Source organism: Eutrigla gurnardus, assembly GCF_963514095.1.
Source record: "Eutrigla gurnardus genome assembly, chromosome: 2".
Lineage (NCBI taxonomy): Eukaryota > Metazoa > Chordata > Actinopteri > Perciformes > Triglidae > Eutrigla > Eutrigla gurnardus.
In genome coordinates, this window is record NC_139916.1 from 8,812,809 (window position 1) to 8,830,869 (window position 18,061).

Sequence of the window (18,061 nt, forward strand, 5' to 3'; positions counted from 1 at the left end):
TAGGAGTGATCTTATTTTCTACATCTAGATTTTAATGTGCTACATAAATACAGTTTTGTGTTGGAACTCAATTAATTTTTCATGTTGTTTCATAAACTTTAAACGAGATTATATTCATGCAATGTTTTAAAACAGGATCAAGGACCTTTTAAATAAACACTACTTGTCCTGGCACTGAATGACATTGATGTTATTTGCTGTTGGTTGTCTCTTTGATGTGAAACGTTGAATTATATAAAAATATAATAATAGTAATAATAGTATGATGAAGGCAATGTGTTTTAGGATCAGTTAGAAACATTGATCACCTGTTCATCAGAACCTCCAGAGGCAAAGTACTCTCCTGTCCTGGAGAAGGCCACACAGCTCACTGCTCCCTGGAGTGAAGGGAAAGAGAAACCGATGGAGAAAAAAACATGACAATACAGCAAAAATCATTTTCCAACATTATCTTATAGGCCTTATCTTTCTTATCCTGAAACCATAAGCTAACTGTTAATTCAAGTTATGAAAGAAAAGCAATGTCATTGCTGCTAAGAAATGTTGTGACTCAAAAAAATACTTTATTATAACTAAATATGTATAATAAATATGATTTATTATACAACAACTCAATCTCATCAGCCATTTAAAGCACAAATGACAAACTTCACAACATCTAGCTGCTCAGTTGGGGATTTGCTGCTTGCCTTTGTCTTATGTGATAACAAACATCTGTGACAATTAAAAGCAATCAATAGATAAATAATGCAAATAGTGAGTTTAATCAATCAATAATAAAAATAAATGTTAGTTGCAGCCTTGAAAGAATGAAGCGATCCCTGTGAAAACGGTACAGTCTGTGTGTTGCATTCAGCCCATTCATTAATTTACAAACCCTACGTATAGTACCAGAGGAAATGATAAATAATTAAATGTTATTTTTTCTGCCAAGTAATATAGTTGCAGGGAAAGTGTAGGTGTTAAATGCAGGGGAAGTAACCACAACATAAATTAATGATATATATATATACATACACACACACAATGGCGAGAAGAGAGCTAGAGTCGTGTTTGTGTGTCTACAACAAAACGATGGTCATTCAGAACAGAAGCTCCTGCATGTGTGTTGGTTTATATGTGTGTGGAGCGGAGGGTGGGCCCGTGGCAGAGCAGTTATAACAGAAAGCAGAGACTCAGGTGAGGTCACACATGGTCGGAGCCAAAAAGCTACACCTGCCAGGACTTTGACATTCAAGTGTGTGCGTTTGTGTGTATGAACCTGGGAGGCAGACAGGATCCAGCTTGAAAAACTCAGAAATCACGCTCTCGTTTTTTTTTTTTTTTTTCCTTTTTGTCTACCTCACAATGCAGAATGGGGTCAGCGATTACAGCCTGAGCCCTCTGACTGCGTTCAAAGAGAGGATGAAGGAGACAACAAACAAAAGAAGGGGAAAAGAAACGGAGAGGGAGGCTGCTGGGAAGAAAATAGGAGCTGCGTGTCCTGCAGCTGGCGCCCAGACAGGCTGGTTTGGGTGAGGAATGGTTTCCCAGAAGCACCTGAGAGAAGCAGACAGTGTCACTATGGCAACGCGACGGCCTGACAGACAGCATGTTCTGTCTGTTCTCTGACTAATGCCTGCTGCCAGGCTGGCACTTGCCATGGCCAGACACACACAGACAGAGAGAGAGAGAGAAAGAGAGAGACAGGGAGAGAGAGTAATGAACCCAACTGGCACATTGTACGTACTGATAAATGAATAGGCAACCAGACACGCCTCACATGGTGATCTCCATAAAGTTATGACTAACAAAAACAATTGCTTGTACTGGTTATGTTTCGGGGGCTGCACGGTGGTGTAGTGGGTAGCACTGTCGCCTCACAGCAAGAGGGTCCTGGGTTCGACCCAGGCTCCTTCTGTGTGGAGTTTGCATGTTCTCCCCGTGTAAGCGTGGGTTCTCTCCGGGTTCTCCGGCTTCCTCCCACAGTCCAAAGACATGCAGGATGGGGATAGGTTCATTGGTGACTCTAAATTGCCCGTAGGTGTGAATGTGAGTGTGAATGGTTGTCTGTCTCTACATGTCGGCCCTGCGATGGACTGGCGTCCTGTCCAGGGTGTACCCTGCCTTCGCCCAATGACAGCTGGGATCGGCTCCAGCCCCCCCGTGACCCTGAATACAGGATAAGCGGTAGAAAATGGATGGATGGATGGATGGTTATGTTTCGTATTTATAATATACAGATCTTTTTCTTACTCTGAGTTGCTATAAAACCGTAATGATGCTGAAATGTCTTGAGTATGAATGTCTATGAAACCCACATTGTTTACAACTTTCTACTTTTTCTTACTACATTACCACCAACAACTGTTGATCAGAGGGACATTATGAAAACACCAGCAGGAATGTTCATCACAAAATCCACACACTGCTCACATGTACAGGATACAAAAAAAACAGGGACCCATTCTTAAAAACATAGCGTTCATATAGGTCAAAAACTCCAGCGTGGCATTGTGGCCTTCGATGTCAGATTTTTTTCAAGCAGGAGTTTTAAGGGTCTTTAAAAGGGTCTTTGAAAGCTTAAGTGTAGTGGAAGACTTTCTTCAAAAGTTTGGGATCACATTGAGAAAATCATTTGTCAATCAGCAGAGCAGAGAGACAAATTAACCTAAAATTAGGCTGATTATTTCCAGCCAGGTAAGCAGGGTAACCCCTGAGGCGAGGTAAACAACACTTTTGTCAGATCCAACAGAAAATAAAACACTCCCTCAGAGAGCCCTCGCGCGCTTTCACATACAGCACATGCACATAAGTCTACGAACATACACAGACAAGCAGACACCTAAACACACCCACGCCGAACAGATGGGGGTCTCTCCCATTTTCAAGCTACGCGGCTGGAGGGACAATTAACACCCGGAGCGCTCCCAGCACCAGATTGGCGAAGTCACCGCTGAGCCAAAAAGTACAACAACAGAAATGGAGACAGAGCACAGGAGATGACAAACCTGGAGGTGTGAAACGAGAAGGGGGGGAATGTGCTCTTTTTTTTTTACATCTCTTGACAAAGAGTACAGTCTTGGCAAACGGTTGAAACAGACAATAAGAGACAGGAATGAGAGAGATGCAACCTACATAGGAATAGATAAACAGATGGACCACATGTGGTATTGGCAAGCCAAACGATTTCCACAACTAGCCAGCAAGCCAGTCCATCAGCTGTTCAAACAAACAGATGCAGTCAGTGAGCTGTCCGGCCGACGAGTGGGACCTAATAGAGAAGGACGGGGAGGAAAATGAAGATGATAACGATGGGAGCAAAGCTAAAACATCCCCGGAACACACGGAGAGGAGTGTTTAAGATGGAGAAAAAGGCACCGGACGGAAACAAGATGGGGAAGAGGAGCAACGGAGGCAGGAACACAGTTCTGTTTCCTTCCAACAAGCCTGAGATGAGTCATCATGAGTAGGCTGCCCGCTCGCCTGGCAATACTAAAATACACCATTTACAAAATGGCATCACACACACACACTCACACACTTCACAGGCTCAAACATGCACAAAGGAGATGTCAGACACACTCACACATAACTCTCCACACACTTATTAATACACACACACTGAGGAGCAGCAGAGCAGACAGGACCCATCCTGAGCGTGACTGGGTTCACTGCACAGTTATCCCTGTAGGATATCGAGGATCAATGCGTCACATGTGTGTGTGTCTACCTGGTGTCCATGCAGTGTGTAGAGGAGCTTGCCCTCTACGAGGTCCAGTATCTTCATTGTGGAATCGCTGGACGCAGTGATGAGGAAATTACCCGTCGGGTGGAAAGACAAGCTGTTCACCACACCGCTGTGGACTGGAAAACGCACGCAAACTTTATGACAGGGCTAGAACAGAAATTCACACTGAAGTGTATCCTTGGATTCAAGCAAAGACCAAACATTTTTTTAAAATCTGATTGTTTGTTCATCAGGCGTTACTGTAGCATTCTACTTTTCTGACAGCATTCAACATTATGATTCAAATCTTCAAAACACCAACAATGACTTTTAAAATATTTAAGTTTGAGTCATGGACAAAATACCACATGCTATAAATATCAGCTGAAACGAGCATTATGAATATTGTTGGTCAAAGCTGATTTTCAGAAATCTCATACATTATTAACACTCTATATAATATAGAATCATTTTCCTTTACCTTTCCTCTCTAAAATTGGCCAACAAGGACACATTCAGTTGTACCGACACCTAAGGGGGCTTTTAAGTCTTGCTCAAGGACACTTCAGCAGGCCAGATGCTTGCTAACATGGTTGCCTGGATCCCGCCGAAATGCACTACTGCCGTACATCACAATGCCTCTGTTGCTGTGTAACTTGAGAATGGCTTAACATCAGGTTTACATTAGCATGTGTCATTACGTCAAGTATAGTAGCCTATAGCAACTAATCAAAACTTCCCTGAAATCAATCTACCATCTGGTGACTGGGTTCTAACAGAGACGGAGACATTCGACGAGTGACAAGGTCCCTCTGCTGGCTACAAGATGCTATGACGTGTGTTTGTGTGTATATGTAAATATATATATACACACACTGATACCTTAATTAGGGCCTATAGGTTCATACAAGGATAGTTAGAAAGGTACACCACCCAATGAAATCAGCAACAGCAAGCAAAAAGGACTAGAAGAGAAAACAATAAATCCTACCTATTACCTCTCTAACTCTCATGGATATGTAACAGTAACTACGCCACATTTAAATCCAGCATTTTAGGCTGGCAAAATTGGTGACTGACTGCAGTAAAACTTAAGGTGAAGCCCTGTGGAAAGTGGGAAGACATGAGAGGAGAAGAAAAGCTTTTATCTTAATGCCCCGTCTCCTCAGACAGACGTGATTATCCATTATTAGATCTCACAACTCAAATCCATTTAGGAGAGCTGATTAGAACTATCAAACCGAGAGGCAGCCTGACAAAAGGCATCAACATTTGGCTTATTGAATATGCAAGGAATCTTGATTACCACTTAAATCGTGGGCTTTAAAGCTTAATTTGATCTGGGTGTTATTTCAGTCGTTTGTTGTATTTTCCTCTGTCTTTAAAGGTGAGGCTTTACTTTTGTTGTGTCTGGGAGAGGATGATAAGCCTTTGACTGTTTGCCATATAAGCCCTAGATATTTTTCTCCCAACCACTGGGTCGTGGTTTTGCAAGTTCTGTGCTGAGGATCCAATTTATTATAAAAGCCAGTAAAACTCACTTGATCCTCTATTAATATAATAGCTATTAAGCTTCAAGAGTGTCTAAATAGACTATACTAAAGTAAACTTAAATGCTTCCATAAATGTTTTGTCTTGGTCGGTGTGGTTGTCATTTATTAATTAAAAAAACCCAACAACTTTGCATTTAAGCTGCAAATATGCAGTAATTGAGGTTTTGCTTTTTTTGAGGTGTCTTTACCTTGGTAGTGCTGTAGCATCTTATGGGATCTGATGTCCCACACCTTGACAGAGTTGTCGGTACTGGCTGCAGCGATGCATGTTCCACTGGGATGGAAGTCCACGTGATTTGCATAACTTTGTAGAAAGAAAACATGATATTAAGTCAGGTCAATTAGGTCTTTGGTCAAGCATTTACAGTACTTGAAAAGCGTTATTCCAGCAGGTTAATATAACTGACATAAAACCTTTGATCAAAGTATTACTTGGAAACTGGCAAAGAATCATTTTCTGCTCTTGGAATTAAAGCAATTAAAAACAATCTGAAATAAAAGCATTTAGCTGATGCTTTTAGAGATGTGTGCAATGAATAAATAAGTATTCAGAGTCATGGTTATGGGACCTGTCATCTTGTAAATGTAAGTCTACATACAAGGAATGCCTGAAGAAACAATGACAAAAATATAAGGATCTTACATATTCATTCACTGCAATTCTTGCACACACATCACAATATTTCTTATCCACATCCGCATGCATCTTTTTTCCAGACTCACCCTGCATGTTCATAGAAAGAATGAATGCACTCCCGGCTATTCTTGTCCCACAGTTTTATAGTCTTATCATCACTGGAAGACACAATCAAACGATTGTCTGGCGAAAACCTGCAAAAAAAGGTAGGGAAAATGCTAGATTAAAAAAATGTCCAATACCTCCTTCTTCAGCTTTAATTTTTTTTCTTTATACATGTTTTCATTAAAGTTGTAAAACAACTCAGAAACGTGAAAAAAATCTATCTATCTACTGTAGATGTAATTGCAACAAACAAATAAGTACAAATATCTGCAGCAGCCAGTGACATCTGATTCCACAAAATGTGTGTATGTGTGTGTGTATGTGTGTGTGTATGCGTCGTACTTGGCACAGCGGACCCAGTTCATGTGCTGATTGAGAGAGAAGAGAAACTTTTGCCGGTGGACGGTCCACACTTTGATGCTCTTGTCGTCAGAGGCCGTGACCAGATTCTGTCCGTCACCAGAAAAGTTCACGCTGCGCACAGTGGAAGTGTGAGCCCGGAAAGCTTTTGACTCCGCCTTCCTGTACCCCAAGACAACCCGACAACGTTTAGAACAAATCAGCCTTCTACTGTGTTGGCAGAAGCAGGAGATTCAGTACAACTTTTGTTGCTTTCTAGTGCAATGACAAATGTACTCAAAAGGGTGGAATACGTTAAAACTCACATTGTGGGCACCCAAAGGCGTACAGTCTTGTCTCTGGAGGCAGAGGCCAGCAGGTGGCCAGAGAGAGAGAATTGAACAGAAGTGACAGCATCGTTGTGGCCTTCAAAACGATACGCTCGCATCTGAGGTTTCATGTTCCAAACCATCACACAGGAGTCCATCGAGCCTGTGGCTGGGAGAGGAGTAAACACAGGTGAGTGTGAATTCAACACTTGTGTAGAAAACATAGACAGAGAATAATATAAAAATAAAAAAGTATGCATGTACAGCAAATTAATTGGCCAGAGACAGAGTAAAATCAAGTTACCAATCTGTTTCATGTTGCAGCTTAAGTCCACACTCGTCACATCGTCCCTGTGACCCTTGAAATGTCTCTCTAGAGTTGGATCAGACTATATGGGGAATAGAGAGAGACAGATTGCAGATCGACACTGGCATGGCAACATGGTAGACAACTCTATAATTAGCACACTGGCTAGAAGCTGATTACATTCAGTGCAAGTTAAAAGGTTGGACAGCCATTATCCACTTTGTTTTCAATGCAATTTGTAGGAAAGAACAGCGGGATAACGTTTAGGCCTGTAAAATACTTTATTAAAACAATTAAACAATCAAAACGCTACCGACATTCCAGCCACATACATTAAGTAGCCAAAAGTATCAAAGCGTGTCTTCGGTCAAACATGGGCCTTTTTCACTCACTTCACCTCACAGACATTTTGCCAAAATTATTTTGGCATGTCAAAATAGGAGGTGTTGATATTGAAATAAATGATGACCATGAATTACTGGGACACAGGAGGAAAATGATTTTCTGTGGCCTTCTATTTGAACTAGTTTGTGGAAAAACAGCCTCAAACTAACACACAAAAAAAGTTATTTTTGTACCGTATAGTGTTAATGCTACAAAATGCAGAAGCACTGAAGGGGGCGCTGTTTCACAGTGCTACTTGTTTTAAGACTGCTGATTAAATCCCAGAGAAACCCACACATTCACACTCGTTTTGAGACTTGCTGTGAAGCTGAATTCACTGGTTGGTCGTGATGAACATGAGGCGATATCTTATTTTTCTCCAGTGGACAAATGTTATCTTATAAATATAAACGATGTCAAAATATAGTCCGCAGTTTTCACCCTCTGCTCAGCCTGTCAGGAAGCAGTTTTCAAATGTGTGCCACCGCCAAAAAAACCCGTCTCCCGTCAAATTAGCTACATATCTGGTATTGTGTTATACATGACTATTAATTTGGCAAATGTTGGATTTACGTCTCTAATTGACATTCAAGAACGCCGGATGTGTTGCCTTTTAGACAGGAAGTGCTGCCTGACAAACACAGTTCAGGGTAAACGTTGTCATAGTAACAGTAGCCTGCGTTAACAACAAGGAAACCAGAGCGGTGGCGCTCGTCTTTGCTAGCCCTTAAGCTAGCGGTTAAACTCGGAGGACGACAGGAGGGGACTCTCGGTGCCGCATGTTTTTATGTAAAGGGACGTTTGAAACATGGCAGAGCTCCACATCATAGGCCAGATCGTTGGGGCCGGTGGTTTCCCGCAAAACAGCCTGTTTTGCAAATGGGGAGTTCACACGGGAGGAGCATGGCGTCTTCTGTCCGGGCTGAAGGAGGGTCAGACCCAGGTGGATATCCCCCAAACCGGAGACATGGCGTACTGGAGCCACCCGATCGATCTGCACTACGCGACTAAGGGACTCCAGGGCTGGCCAAAGCTCCACCTCCAAGTGTGGCACCAGGACTCTTTCGGGCGCTGGCAGTTGTACGGCTACGGCTACTGCAATGTCCCCTCTAGCCCCGGACACCACCGGATAAGCTGTGCGACCTGGAGGCCGCTCGGCTCCTGGCAAGAGCAGTTGGCGCAAATGTTCGTCGGCGGAGGACCCCAGCTCCGCAGCCCGGACCTTATATACAGCGGGGCGGATAGATACAGACTGAACACCGAGGCCATGGGAACCGTGGAGCTGGAACTAGGAATCATCATGAGAAACTTTGACAAATATGGCGTCGAGAGTTAATACGGTGACATTTTTAAAAATGACTCGGGTGATGGATTTTATATTATGCAGACGATGGTCTTGATGTTTTAGTTTTGTATATTTTCAAAATTGCGTTTGTGTTTTTATACTACGGATGAAAATAAACGATTGTTTTAACGAAGTTGGTTCCTTGTTGATGTGTCGTCGTCAGACCAATCTCGCCCAATGGAGGCGATGTCCCGCCTCTTCCGGTGGACTACTATGCAGACCTTGTACGGTTGTCAATGGATAAGACTAAATCATATATTGCTGATGTGTTTTATCCAGCGACTCATTTTATCAGCCTGGAAGCGAAAGCATGAGCAAGCCTGTTGTACATGTGAGCTGCAGGGATGATGACTGGTTCCCATCAATTCAACTGCATTATTGTAGAAAATAAACTCTGTGGCGATAATTTTGTTCAGCAAGATAAGCCTCACAAATGAAGTGGCAGAAGTGAGAAAATAAAGTTAACAATAAACATACTACACCATTTACATGAGCATGAGTAAACACAACAAGGCTGCAAAGGCAAACTAGGCGGCCATGATTCCGTTTTGTAGACTCAGACACCTTTTTTTAAGTAAAAGCTTTAAAACATCCCATGCGGGGGAATTCATAATTTATATTGCACAAAATGTTAAAATAACTCACACTTGTATTAACCATAGACATTAAACCAAAAATCCCATTGATTTTAACATGAGAAGTGCAAAAATGTTTACTTATTTCCTGGTTTTAGGACTCCTGCAATGCTATAGGTCAGCTGGGATTAGCAGGTAATATAGCTAATGGATGGAGAGTAACCAGATGATTTACGATTATAGAACATATTGATCTTCATCCTACATTATTACCTCTTGGAGATATAATATGCAGTGTCAGTTGCTGTTTGTAAACACAGCATTCACAATTCTAGAGAGTGAATGAAGAGTGGGACCAGCGTTAGTGAGGGAAAAAAAATATGTGACTAAGAAGAATTAAATCTTATTTTCTCATAGCTTACAGCCGTTATGTACACACCTCACAGATCTGTGGGAAGGTGCCAGATTTTGACTTAAAGCAGCCTGAGGCACGCTTCATGTGATTAGAGGGTTCTTTGTAGGCTCAGTGACATTTGACCTTTACACTTATCCAATTTAAATGGTGTTGTAAATGTCTTTGATATTATTTTCTGTTGACTTTGCTGAAGGATATTGCCGCATTTTGATGAGGTTACGGGTGCAGGTACTGATATTCGCTCCCAATCAACTCCTAAGGCCGAGTGGAAGAGCCTGAATTTAATCTTCTGAATTGATACATTTACAATACTCATTTGTCTGCTTTCAACCCTGTATCTCAGAGTATTTATGCATGTGTGTCCAGCTGTGTCGCTATGGGGCTCTGCGCCCCATAAAGATTGCCATGGTGTCTTTACCCTTGTATACTGTATGCTCTAGTGAAGTGGCAGGAAGCTCTGACAAAACAGATACCGCCCAAGCCTTGTTCAATTAGTTGATCAATCTAATGATTCATTTAATTTAGAAATTTTCAAATCTGTAATTACAACCTCCTCATTATTTAACATACAGCCTGTGGGAAGTGCATGAGAACATGATTTGTTAATTACACGCGTGTTAAAGCATTGTCATATTGTGTTACAACATCCCAACAACAACAACAACAAAGTGTCAAAACTACAGACTTTTTACCTACACTTGATTTATTTTCCTGGTGTTCTAGTGACCCTTAAAGGCTTATAAATTAATACATTTCCTGAAAAAATACACTTTCCATTATTAGCGACCACAGACATGTTCCCTACAGAACCACCTAACTCCAAACCGTACCAAACATGTGACTCAGGTCACATAGCAACGGGGGTACAATGAAACTGAATTATAATTAAGACTTGACATAAAAACACACACACACACACACATACAACTAACTCCCTATTGCGTCCGTCGACTTGTAAGACTGTGAAGCTACACACAAGAAACCAACTTCAGCTAGCGTACACTCACCCCTGCTGAAGTCATCGTTCCTGCTGATATCGGAGACACAAACCCGGGGAGGGAAAGCGACGGTTCTGACCGTTAGAGCCAAAACTCTATGTATTTATCACGGTAAGTGAGACACACGACAGCGCGCTGTTAGCGCGGTGCTATTCGCTACTAGCTTAAAACTATTAGCCGGCGGTTGCTGACAACAACAAAGTTCAGTTTACGCGCCGCGATTGGGCGCTGAGCGTCGAGTGGGATTTCTTAAAGGGGACGTTCGGTTAATAACGTTCATGTGTAAAAGTAAAACTTCGATGTCACAGAGATCACATTGTACAAGGGTGACGGAATGGAGCGCCTTTTATTTGAACAACAAGAGTAAAGTTAATCATATGATTAATGGATCTCGATATTCGATTGAAAACTTTAATTTAAAATTGTAGTGACGCACCATTACCGCCAGGTGTCAGCAGTGTAGCACCGTTAGAAATCAACCATTGTATCAAGGAGATGAACTGAGTTTTATCTCAAATTAATGTATTAAGTCCTTGAAAATCAATTCAATAAAATAATTATGATACATGTTGCAAATACTTTTGTATTCGATTGAGCACTTAAATAGCTAAGATTAGCCTAAGTAAACAATCTGTCTCCTTCTATTAGCACATGCTGCAATGGAATATTATATTCATATTCATAGTAACAGCAGTGCTCTGTTCTCAAGATCATGATGAGTAAAACAAGACCCACTTTAAGGCACTTACTGTGTCAGCTTACAGTGTGCTTATAACCAAATTTTTCAAGCATAAACCAGTTGAAGCCCTTCAAAACCTGGAGCTTACAGGCCTTGAGGAACTCCTCTGCTTTCCCTGGTTGTAAAAATACACTTCTGTATCACCAATGCAAAGGTAAATTAACTATTAACTATTACAAATAAGGCCATTTTACCAGACGTGTATTGTTTGTTTTACTAGATATGGCCCAGCCATAAGAGAAGTCCAAACAAACCACAACTCAGAATACAATAAGCATTGTGCAAACACCGTATGCAGGGCTCCGAAAATGTAAAAAAGAAACTGCAGTCAGACAAATACTGATTATTTGATATTTGATATTTGAGTGTGGTATTTCAAGGATAATCCCCTCAACAATTACTGCTGTAGTCAGCTGTCCTGCAGGCCGTTTCAGTGGGATTTTGGCCTTGTCTCATAGCCAACAATTAATTCCACAAACCCTACCATAAGTTCCCTTCCTTACCTCATATGACTGGCTGCAATTATGTTCTTTGTATATTATTTGCACACCGTGTAGTCATGTGACTGCTATTAGATTTATTTGGAAAAACAGGCTCCTTTTCACCTGGTTACACACCAGCCAGTAGTTAATCAAATACCGAGAGAAGTTCGATATTTGCTTGCGGATGTGAAGCCTTTAGCAGATATTCAAAGGTATTTGCAAAACACTAAACTTGTTCAGATAAAGCATCTGTTAAGCTGCTTCATCCCGTTCATTTTACACATATTTTCGTCCTTTTACTCCTTTTTACAAACCGCATTGCATGCGAGTCAAGCCTGTTTGTTGCACCCTGAAGTTTGTCATTCTTGTTCAACTCAAGAATGTCACCACCTTGTCATTTAGTTCAGTTTTGATAAATTCAAATACCTTTCTGGAATAAATGAATCAATAAACTCATTTTCTTTTAATTAAAAAATAATTAGACAATGAACTCCATTACTCTGCATGAATCGATAAATAGATTTTGTCACTTGTGAAGTTACAGTAACTGCACATTTTCTTTGCACTGCAGTAAAAAAAAAAAAAAAAAAAAAAAATCAAGACAATGCAACCAATTAAGAATATGATGGGAATACTTCCTGATAATTGTTTCCAGTAGGTGATGAGGGTGAAGGAACGAGGAAGAAAACAGACAGATGACCTGGAATCCTTTTAATCACAACAACTGAGTCACAACTGATAAACTAACACACCTCGGTGTGAGGGAAAGTCCACTACGCCAGCCAGAGGTTTGCTCGGAGCCGCAGATTAAAAAGCCTTCAAACCAAACATCCAAGCCAACTCGCTTCTCTGGAAAATGTGTGAACATGGCCAAAGTATTTGTCCTCAGGGCCTTTGTGCTTATTGTTGAAGGGAAGGAGGATATGGCCTACTTAACTAAAAATAAATCTGGGCTTGGTTTTCAGTAATAGAGGAGGTTTTTGATGGGTTTTTATTTGGTAGGAGTCATTTATGGGCTCTAATCTTATCTCCCCTACTGTCTCCTTTCACCAGGAGCCATGTGACTTTCTGTCATTGTCCTTTGTGTAAGTGCGTGAAGAATAAATCGTCTCGGTGAAGAGCAGAGGTGGGACCGAATCATTGCAAGTCACAAGTAAGTCTCAAGGTTCTGCAAATCAAGTCCCGAGTCATTTCCCTCGTCAAGACCGTCAATGTCATACATTTGGAGGTTTGAGAACAAGTCATAATGGGCTCTGCCTTTTCAACAATAAAGTCATATTACATTACATCACCAATGTCTCTGAATCGAGTCCACGCCTCTGGAAAAGAGTTTCATAACTCCCTACATATACATTACAATTTAAATATGAGTTAAAGGCTGTAATTCTCTCCTTAATGTATGCTCCGGTCTCTGGCTGACATTTTGTGCTGCAGGAGAAAGATAAGTGACATCAGCTGCCATCATATATCGCTGTGAAGTGACTTTTCTGACAATAGAAAGTGACATCATGACAACAACTTATGTCACTTTGAAACAGTTCGTGTGAACATGCGTGTGAATGTGAACTGATGAAGTTTGGGACCCACAATTAAATAGTTACTTTGTACAGTTCCTATGTGTTCCATAAGGCAGGAACAGCTCGAAAACTCTTATGTAACTCTCAACCGATTTTCATATTATGAAATGAGTAATTTAAATTCCACATCAGTCTTGAAGGCGAGAATGTCAGGCAGGCAATCACAACACTAGTGATGGTTTATTTTTAGAGACACAACTGAAACAATTGTTTAGCAGAAAGAATGAGGAAATGTGAAAACTCCCAAAATCCAGCGTAGAGTTAAAGCCATTTAGTTACATAACAGCCTCAGCAGGAGGGGGGAGTCTTTGGAAATATAAAGTTACGTGTTCTGTGTTGACACGCAGACAACACAAAGAAATAGATTTGCTCAATGCACAGCCGCATCTTTTCTCTAACTGTGGCTTTGGTGACACAGTGCTGAGTAATGCTAATGTGCTTGAGACGGAGCTTTTAGTTTGAAGGGTGTGCAGACGGGAGTTATTCTGTATATGAAACATACCGAGAAACATTCCTCAACACAGAAATGTTGGCGTGGTTTTGTGGTGGCTGTCTTTGAAAGCTTCGTCGTGGGCTACTGGACTTGCTTTAGGTTTTTGAAGACGCCTCTCATCCATTTAACTTGATTAGCAAATAAAGTAAGAAAATAAGATCTGAAGCAATAAAAGGCTTATACACTTTACATGGTTTTTAACAGGACAATATTCAAAGATCAAACCACTTTTCAATAGAGCCACACCTGTGAGTACTCACAGTTCAAATACTAACAAGGCCAACACAACTAAATGCTGTATAACCCCCTGGCCTGCACACATCTTATTTTCTTATTTTGGCATAAATCAAGAAAAAGAATTGTAAATCTGGCGGGTCCATTCAAGAGCTAAAAACAACAACTGCTGCCAAACACCATTAAAAAGGATTTATCTTCCTTCAAAACATAATAGCTGCAGACGACTTCAAATCACGCACCGTCTTCAGCTTAAAGTATAATAACCTATATTTTGCTTTAACGAGATTCTGATTTCTACTGTGATTATCAACGACTGCGTGTGAAAGTAGAAATAATTGTTGGCTTTGATGGAATGTATGTATTTTTTTCGGGCTGCGTATCAAAGTAATTTGAGGTCGATGGCAAATTTCATTTAATTTAGTGAATAATCAAATTAAAATGTGTCAAATAGGACACCTGATGCCCTTTTACCTGCATGCTATGAGGAAACTATCTGGCAGCACGGAGAAGCAGGACCAGAAGTCATGAATGTAATCACATTTATCGAGTTTACCAGCCAGTGAACCCAAGCCTGAACAGGTTTTATATATCAATCATTGATTGTGAAACCAAATGAAGGCACGCCGGCCGACGCTCTCCTGGGCCATTATGGTGCGTGACAGATTTGTTTATTGGGACTGCTTCATCATCCGGCTTACTTAAGAATGGTGTGTTTCTTGGCCTGTGGAGGAAAAGGAACTGCTGACCTCAATCAAGACTTTGTGGATGTTATTCTATTATCAGATTTTGGTCTCACGCACATGCATATATACTGTAAATACATCAATGCTCTCTCTCTCTCTCGCTTCCAGTTGTAATTAACTGCCTGTTTGATTTGTGGGATTGAAATGTAAAACATTAAAAGTGACCCCACCTTTTATATTAGTTTAGTTTCGTTAAAGTTTAAGCGAGTAGAGAACATCCTAAACTTTTTGTCTGTCCGAGAACTGAGAACTTGACTTTTTCCTTGTTTTTTTACGGTTGGAAGGTTTCCTTCTTACCACACTTCTTTTGTTTGCTAAACTGAATGAGCCAGGAAATAAACAGGGAAGTCTAAATACTGTAGAGCTACAGATGACCTCATAAGTCATGCTGTTGATAATTGTTGGTGTGTTACCATTACACATCCTTGTTCCTGGTGTGGCTTCAGGCTCCAGGCAGGTGTGGGCAAAGTCTAACTTACTAGAGTGAAGGTTGCAACAAGCGGCACGTGTTGAAACAGATATGGAAGATACAACTTTACTGTACTACAAGGTCACTTTTACAGAGAGTCAGAGTAAGCAAGCATCATTTCCTTGACCTATGATGCCCCATATTTAACTTTAAATATTTAAAGACGAATACATTATTATTATTTTGAAAAAATAGAGAGGATTCTGTTCAAATACAAAAATAAACGCTATCAGTGCTGTGGCTGTTCTGCCCTGATCTGTAACCTGACCTTGTAGATGTGTGTGTGTGTGTGTGTGTGTGTGTGTGGTGGTGGTGGGGGGGGGTCCAGCATGATGAGCCTGGACATCGGCCAGGCACGTAGGTCTGTTAGCATGCAGCAAGGCCAGTCATCCAAAACTTCAAACTCTTCATGCGCTGCTATCAATATTCAGTTCTAATCGGTTACAAACATGGAAAAGTCAGTTGTGCTTTATTTTAAGGGTTTGTGATTAAACCAGGTCTGTCATATTGTTTGCAGCCTCTGAAAAAGTCGTCCATGTAGTGGTTATCACTGGTGTGTGTGTGTGTGTGTGTGTGTGTGTGTGTGTGTGTGTGAGACAGATAATAGTCCCTCTAGTAATTCCTTCAACCATCAGGGTCAGGGTGGAGAGCGTAGCCTCCAGAGTTTCATTCCTGTCTGATGTCATGCTCCAGAAAGCTGAAGAGGAAACTTCTACAGCCATAAAAGTACTCAGTAAAAACATAATTAAAGCGAACAAATGTTAAACAACATATGAGGAAGATTAGTTTGTAGTCGTTCCATCTCGTCTTTCTGGTGATTTTAACGGGGAGTTTTTTTTGCTGCAGTGCTGCAAGTCTTTTACACCACAACAGTCGTAATTGTGCAATAGCTGGTGAAATAACCGCTTGGCCTTGGTGGTTAATGTCATTACATTATGGGAGAAGTCACTGTGTGTTTCAGAGTCAGAGTGGTAAACTGTAGAACACAAAGGAGTTCGATAAAGTTGACTTCTATCTGGTTTGTGATTTATTTTATTCATGATTTTGATAAAAAACCATTGATAACATGTATTATATTAATCACAATAACTAAGCATGTCAACATGATGAGCCCATGTGCAATGCACCAGTGTGCAACGCCGAGTCTTTTGATGTGTAAACGCATTATAATACTGTAAATAAATACAATGTGACGGACTAACAGCTGCACAGCAATCACATTAATTCCACTCTCATGGTCCCACAACGGCTTAGCGCAGGCCTCGCGTCGCCCCTAGCCATCCTTCTGCGTGCAACTCAACGCAATTCGTGCAGACACGCACTGTTCACCTTTTAGACGAGCTGAAACAGTGAAACAGTCACATGGCCACATTCCTGGAGGCCCCAAGGCCCTGCAGTTTTTCTGGACGCCGATGCCAGCGGCAAGATAAGGAAATCGGTGTCAAAGACGAACCAAAAAATAACAAACTATTAACATCGAGCAGCTTTTATCTAGCGTATTGAGGCGGCAGCCACAAAGTCACGGAAGTCTTTCTTTGAAACACGGAAAGGGGAAATGATACCAAGTGTCAACTTGTGCATTCGTCTTTTTAATTGAATTGACATCGTTGGGGACTTTCTGCCTCACAACACGTACAATATCTACATTTTTAAGCCACGTAGAGCAAAGAGCCGACCCCTCTATCTACTCTAGTTTTTTGAAGGCCGGTCGAGCGAAGAGGGATGAAATGATCGCGTCTCATCTCAAATAAAATGAATGTTGAAGGATGACACTGCAGCCCAAATAAAGGAGTATATTGTTTTCAAATACCCAGCTGCAACAAGGAATGTTTAACACTTTGAAATGTAATGCGTTTTTTAATCAGACACACGATGACAAGCGAACAGAGAACAAACACATTGTGTTATGTGCGTGTCTGTGTGTGTGTCTGCAGGCTGTTTGGTGACATGTATGTTCTGGCATTTAGCCAGTTAATTGCTGTCGTCTGTTTCTACACACCTCGGCGCTCGCTGTGTTATGAGGAAGTGACCTTTTAGGAGAAAAGCTTGAACACATCGGGGTTAGTCTTCCTTCAGTCGAGCTGATTTGCTACCAGGAAGAAATAAAAGAATACACTTCCTTTTTAAAATGTAGTTTTTTTGTCTCTTGCACTAACATTACCAGGTTATTTCCTGGTTCATTTAAATGTTGTGATATGGTGATTGCACTAAGACACAAAATACTAAGACTGGCCCTGTATGCATTTGTTTCAGTTATATCTCCATACAATAGATGTTATTCAGTGTTACAATCCCAGATTACTCCAACCTAACCAATGTCACTTGACTATTTAGTTGTTATTTGAGTTGTTTTGTGAAATGTGATTTAAATTGTAATTAAAATTAATCAGGTTACATCCTTATAAAATTGCATTTCATAATCCTGAACAAGTAATGTCACATAATGTTAGCTTAACAGTAGGAACAGTTTCCCTTGCAGAGGGCGATCTGAACAAATTTGTGATATTGAGAATTTAAGAAGCAGTCATTTATTCTGAGCTAATCATCTAAATCAGAGTCACTGAAACCTCAAACCGTTTCAAGTGTCTTTCATATGATTGCATTCGTTTCCCATGGTGGGGGTTT

The 18,061-nt window shown here is 40.9% G+C and overlaps 2 protein-coding genes across 2 annotated transcripts in view; one reads left to right on the forward strand and one right to left on the reverse strand.

Annotated features, from left to right (window-relative positions):
- poc1a (POC1 centriolar protein A) overlaps positions 1–10,872 on the reverse strand; it is a 33,387-nt gene extending 22,515 nt beyond the window's left edge. The window contains exons 1-8 of the mRNA XM_084035165.1: positions 10,706–10,872; positions 6,977–7,061; positions 6,670–6,841; positions 6,347–6,526; positions 5,986–6,093; positions 5,451–5,566; positions 3,713–3,846; positions 309–377 (exon numbers count right to left, since the gene is read on the reverse strand). Of these exons, the coding sequence (XP_083891291.1) occupies positions 309–377; positions 3,713–3,846; positions 5,451–5,566; positions 5,986–6,093; positions 6,347–6,526; positions 6,670–6,841; positions 6,977–7,061; positions 10,706–10,720 (879 nt within the window). The 5' untranslated portion in view covers positions 10,721–10,872. The remainder of the gene's footprint in view (positions 1–308; positions 378–3,712; positions 3,847–5,450; positions 5,567–5,985; positions 6,094–6,346; positions 6,527–6,669; positions 6,842–6,976; positions 7,062–10,705) is intronic.
- On the forward strand, positions 8,035–8,710 carry b9d2 (B9 domain containing 2). The gene has a single exon (XM_084040276.1). It carries the CDS (start codon positions 8,172–8,174, stop codon positions 8,697–8,699), a length of 528 nt encoding a protein of 175 aa, XP_083896402.1. The 5' UTR covers positions 8,035–8,171; the 3' UTR covers positions 8,700–8,710.
- Positions 10,873–18,061: the final 7,189 nt, after the last annotated feature.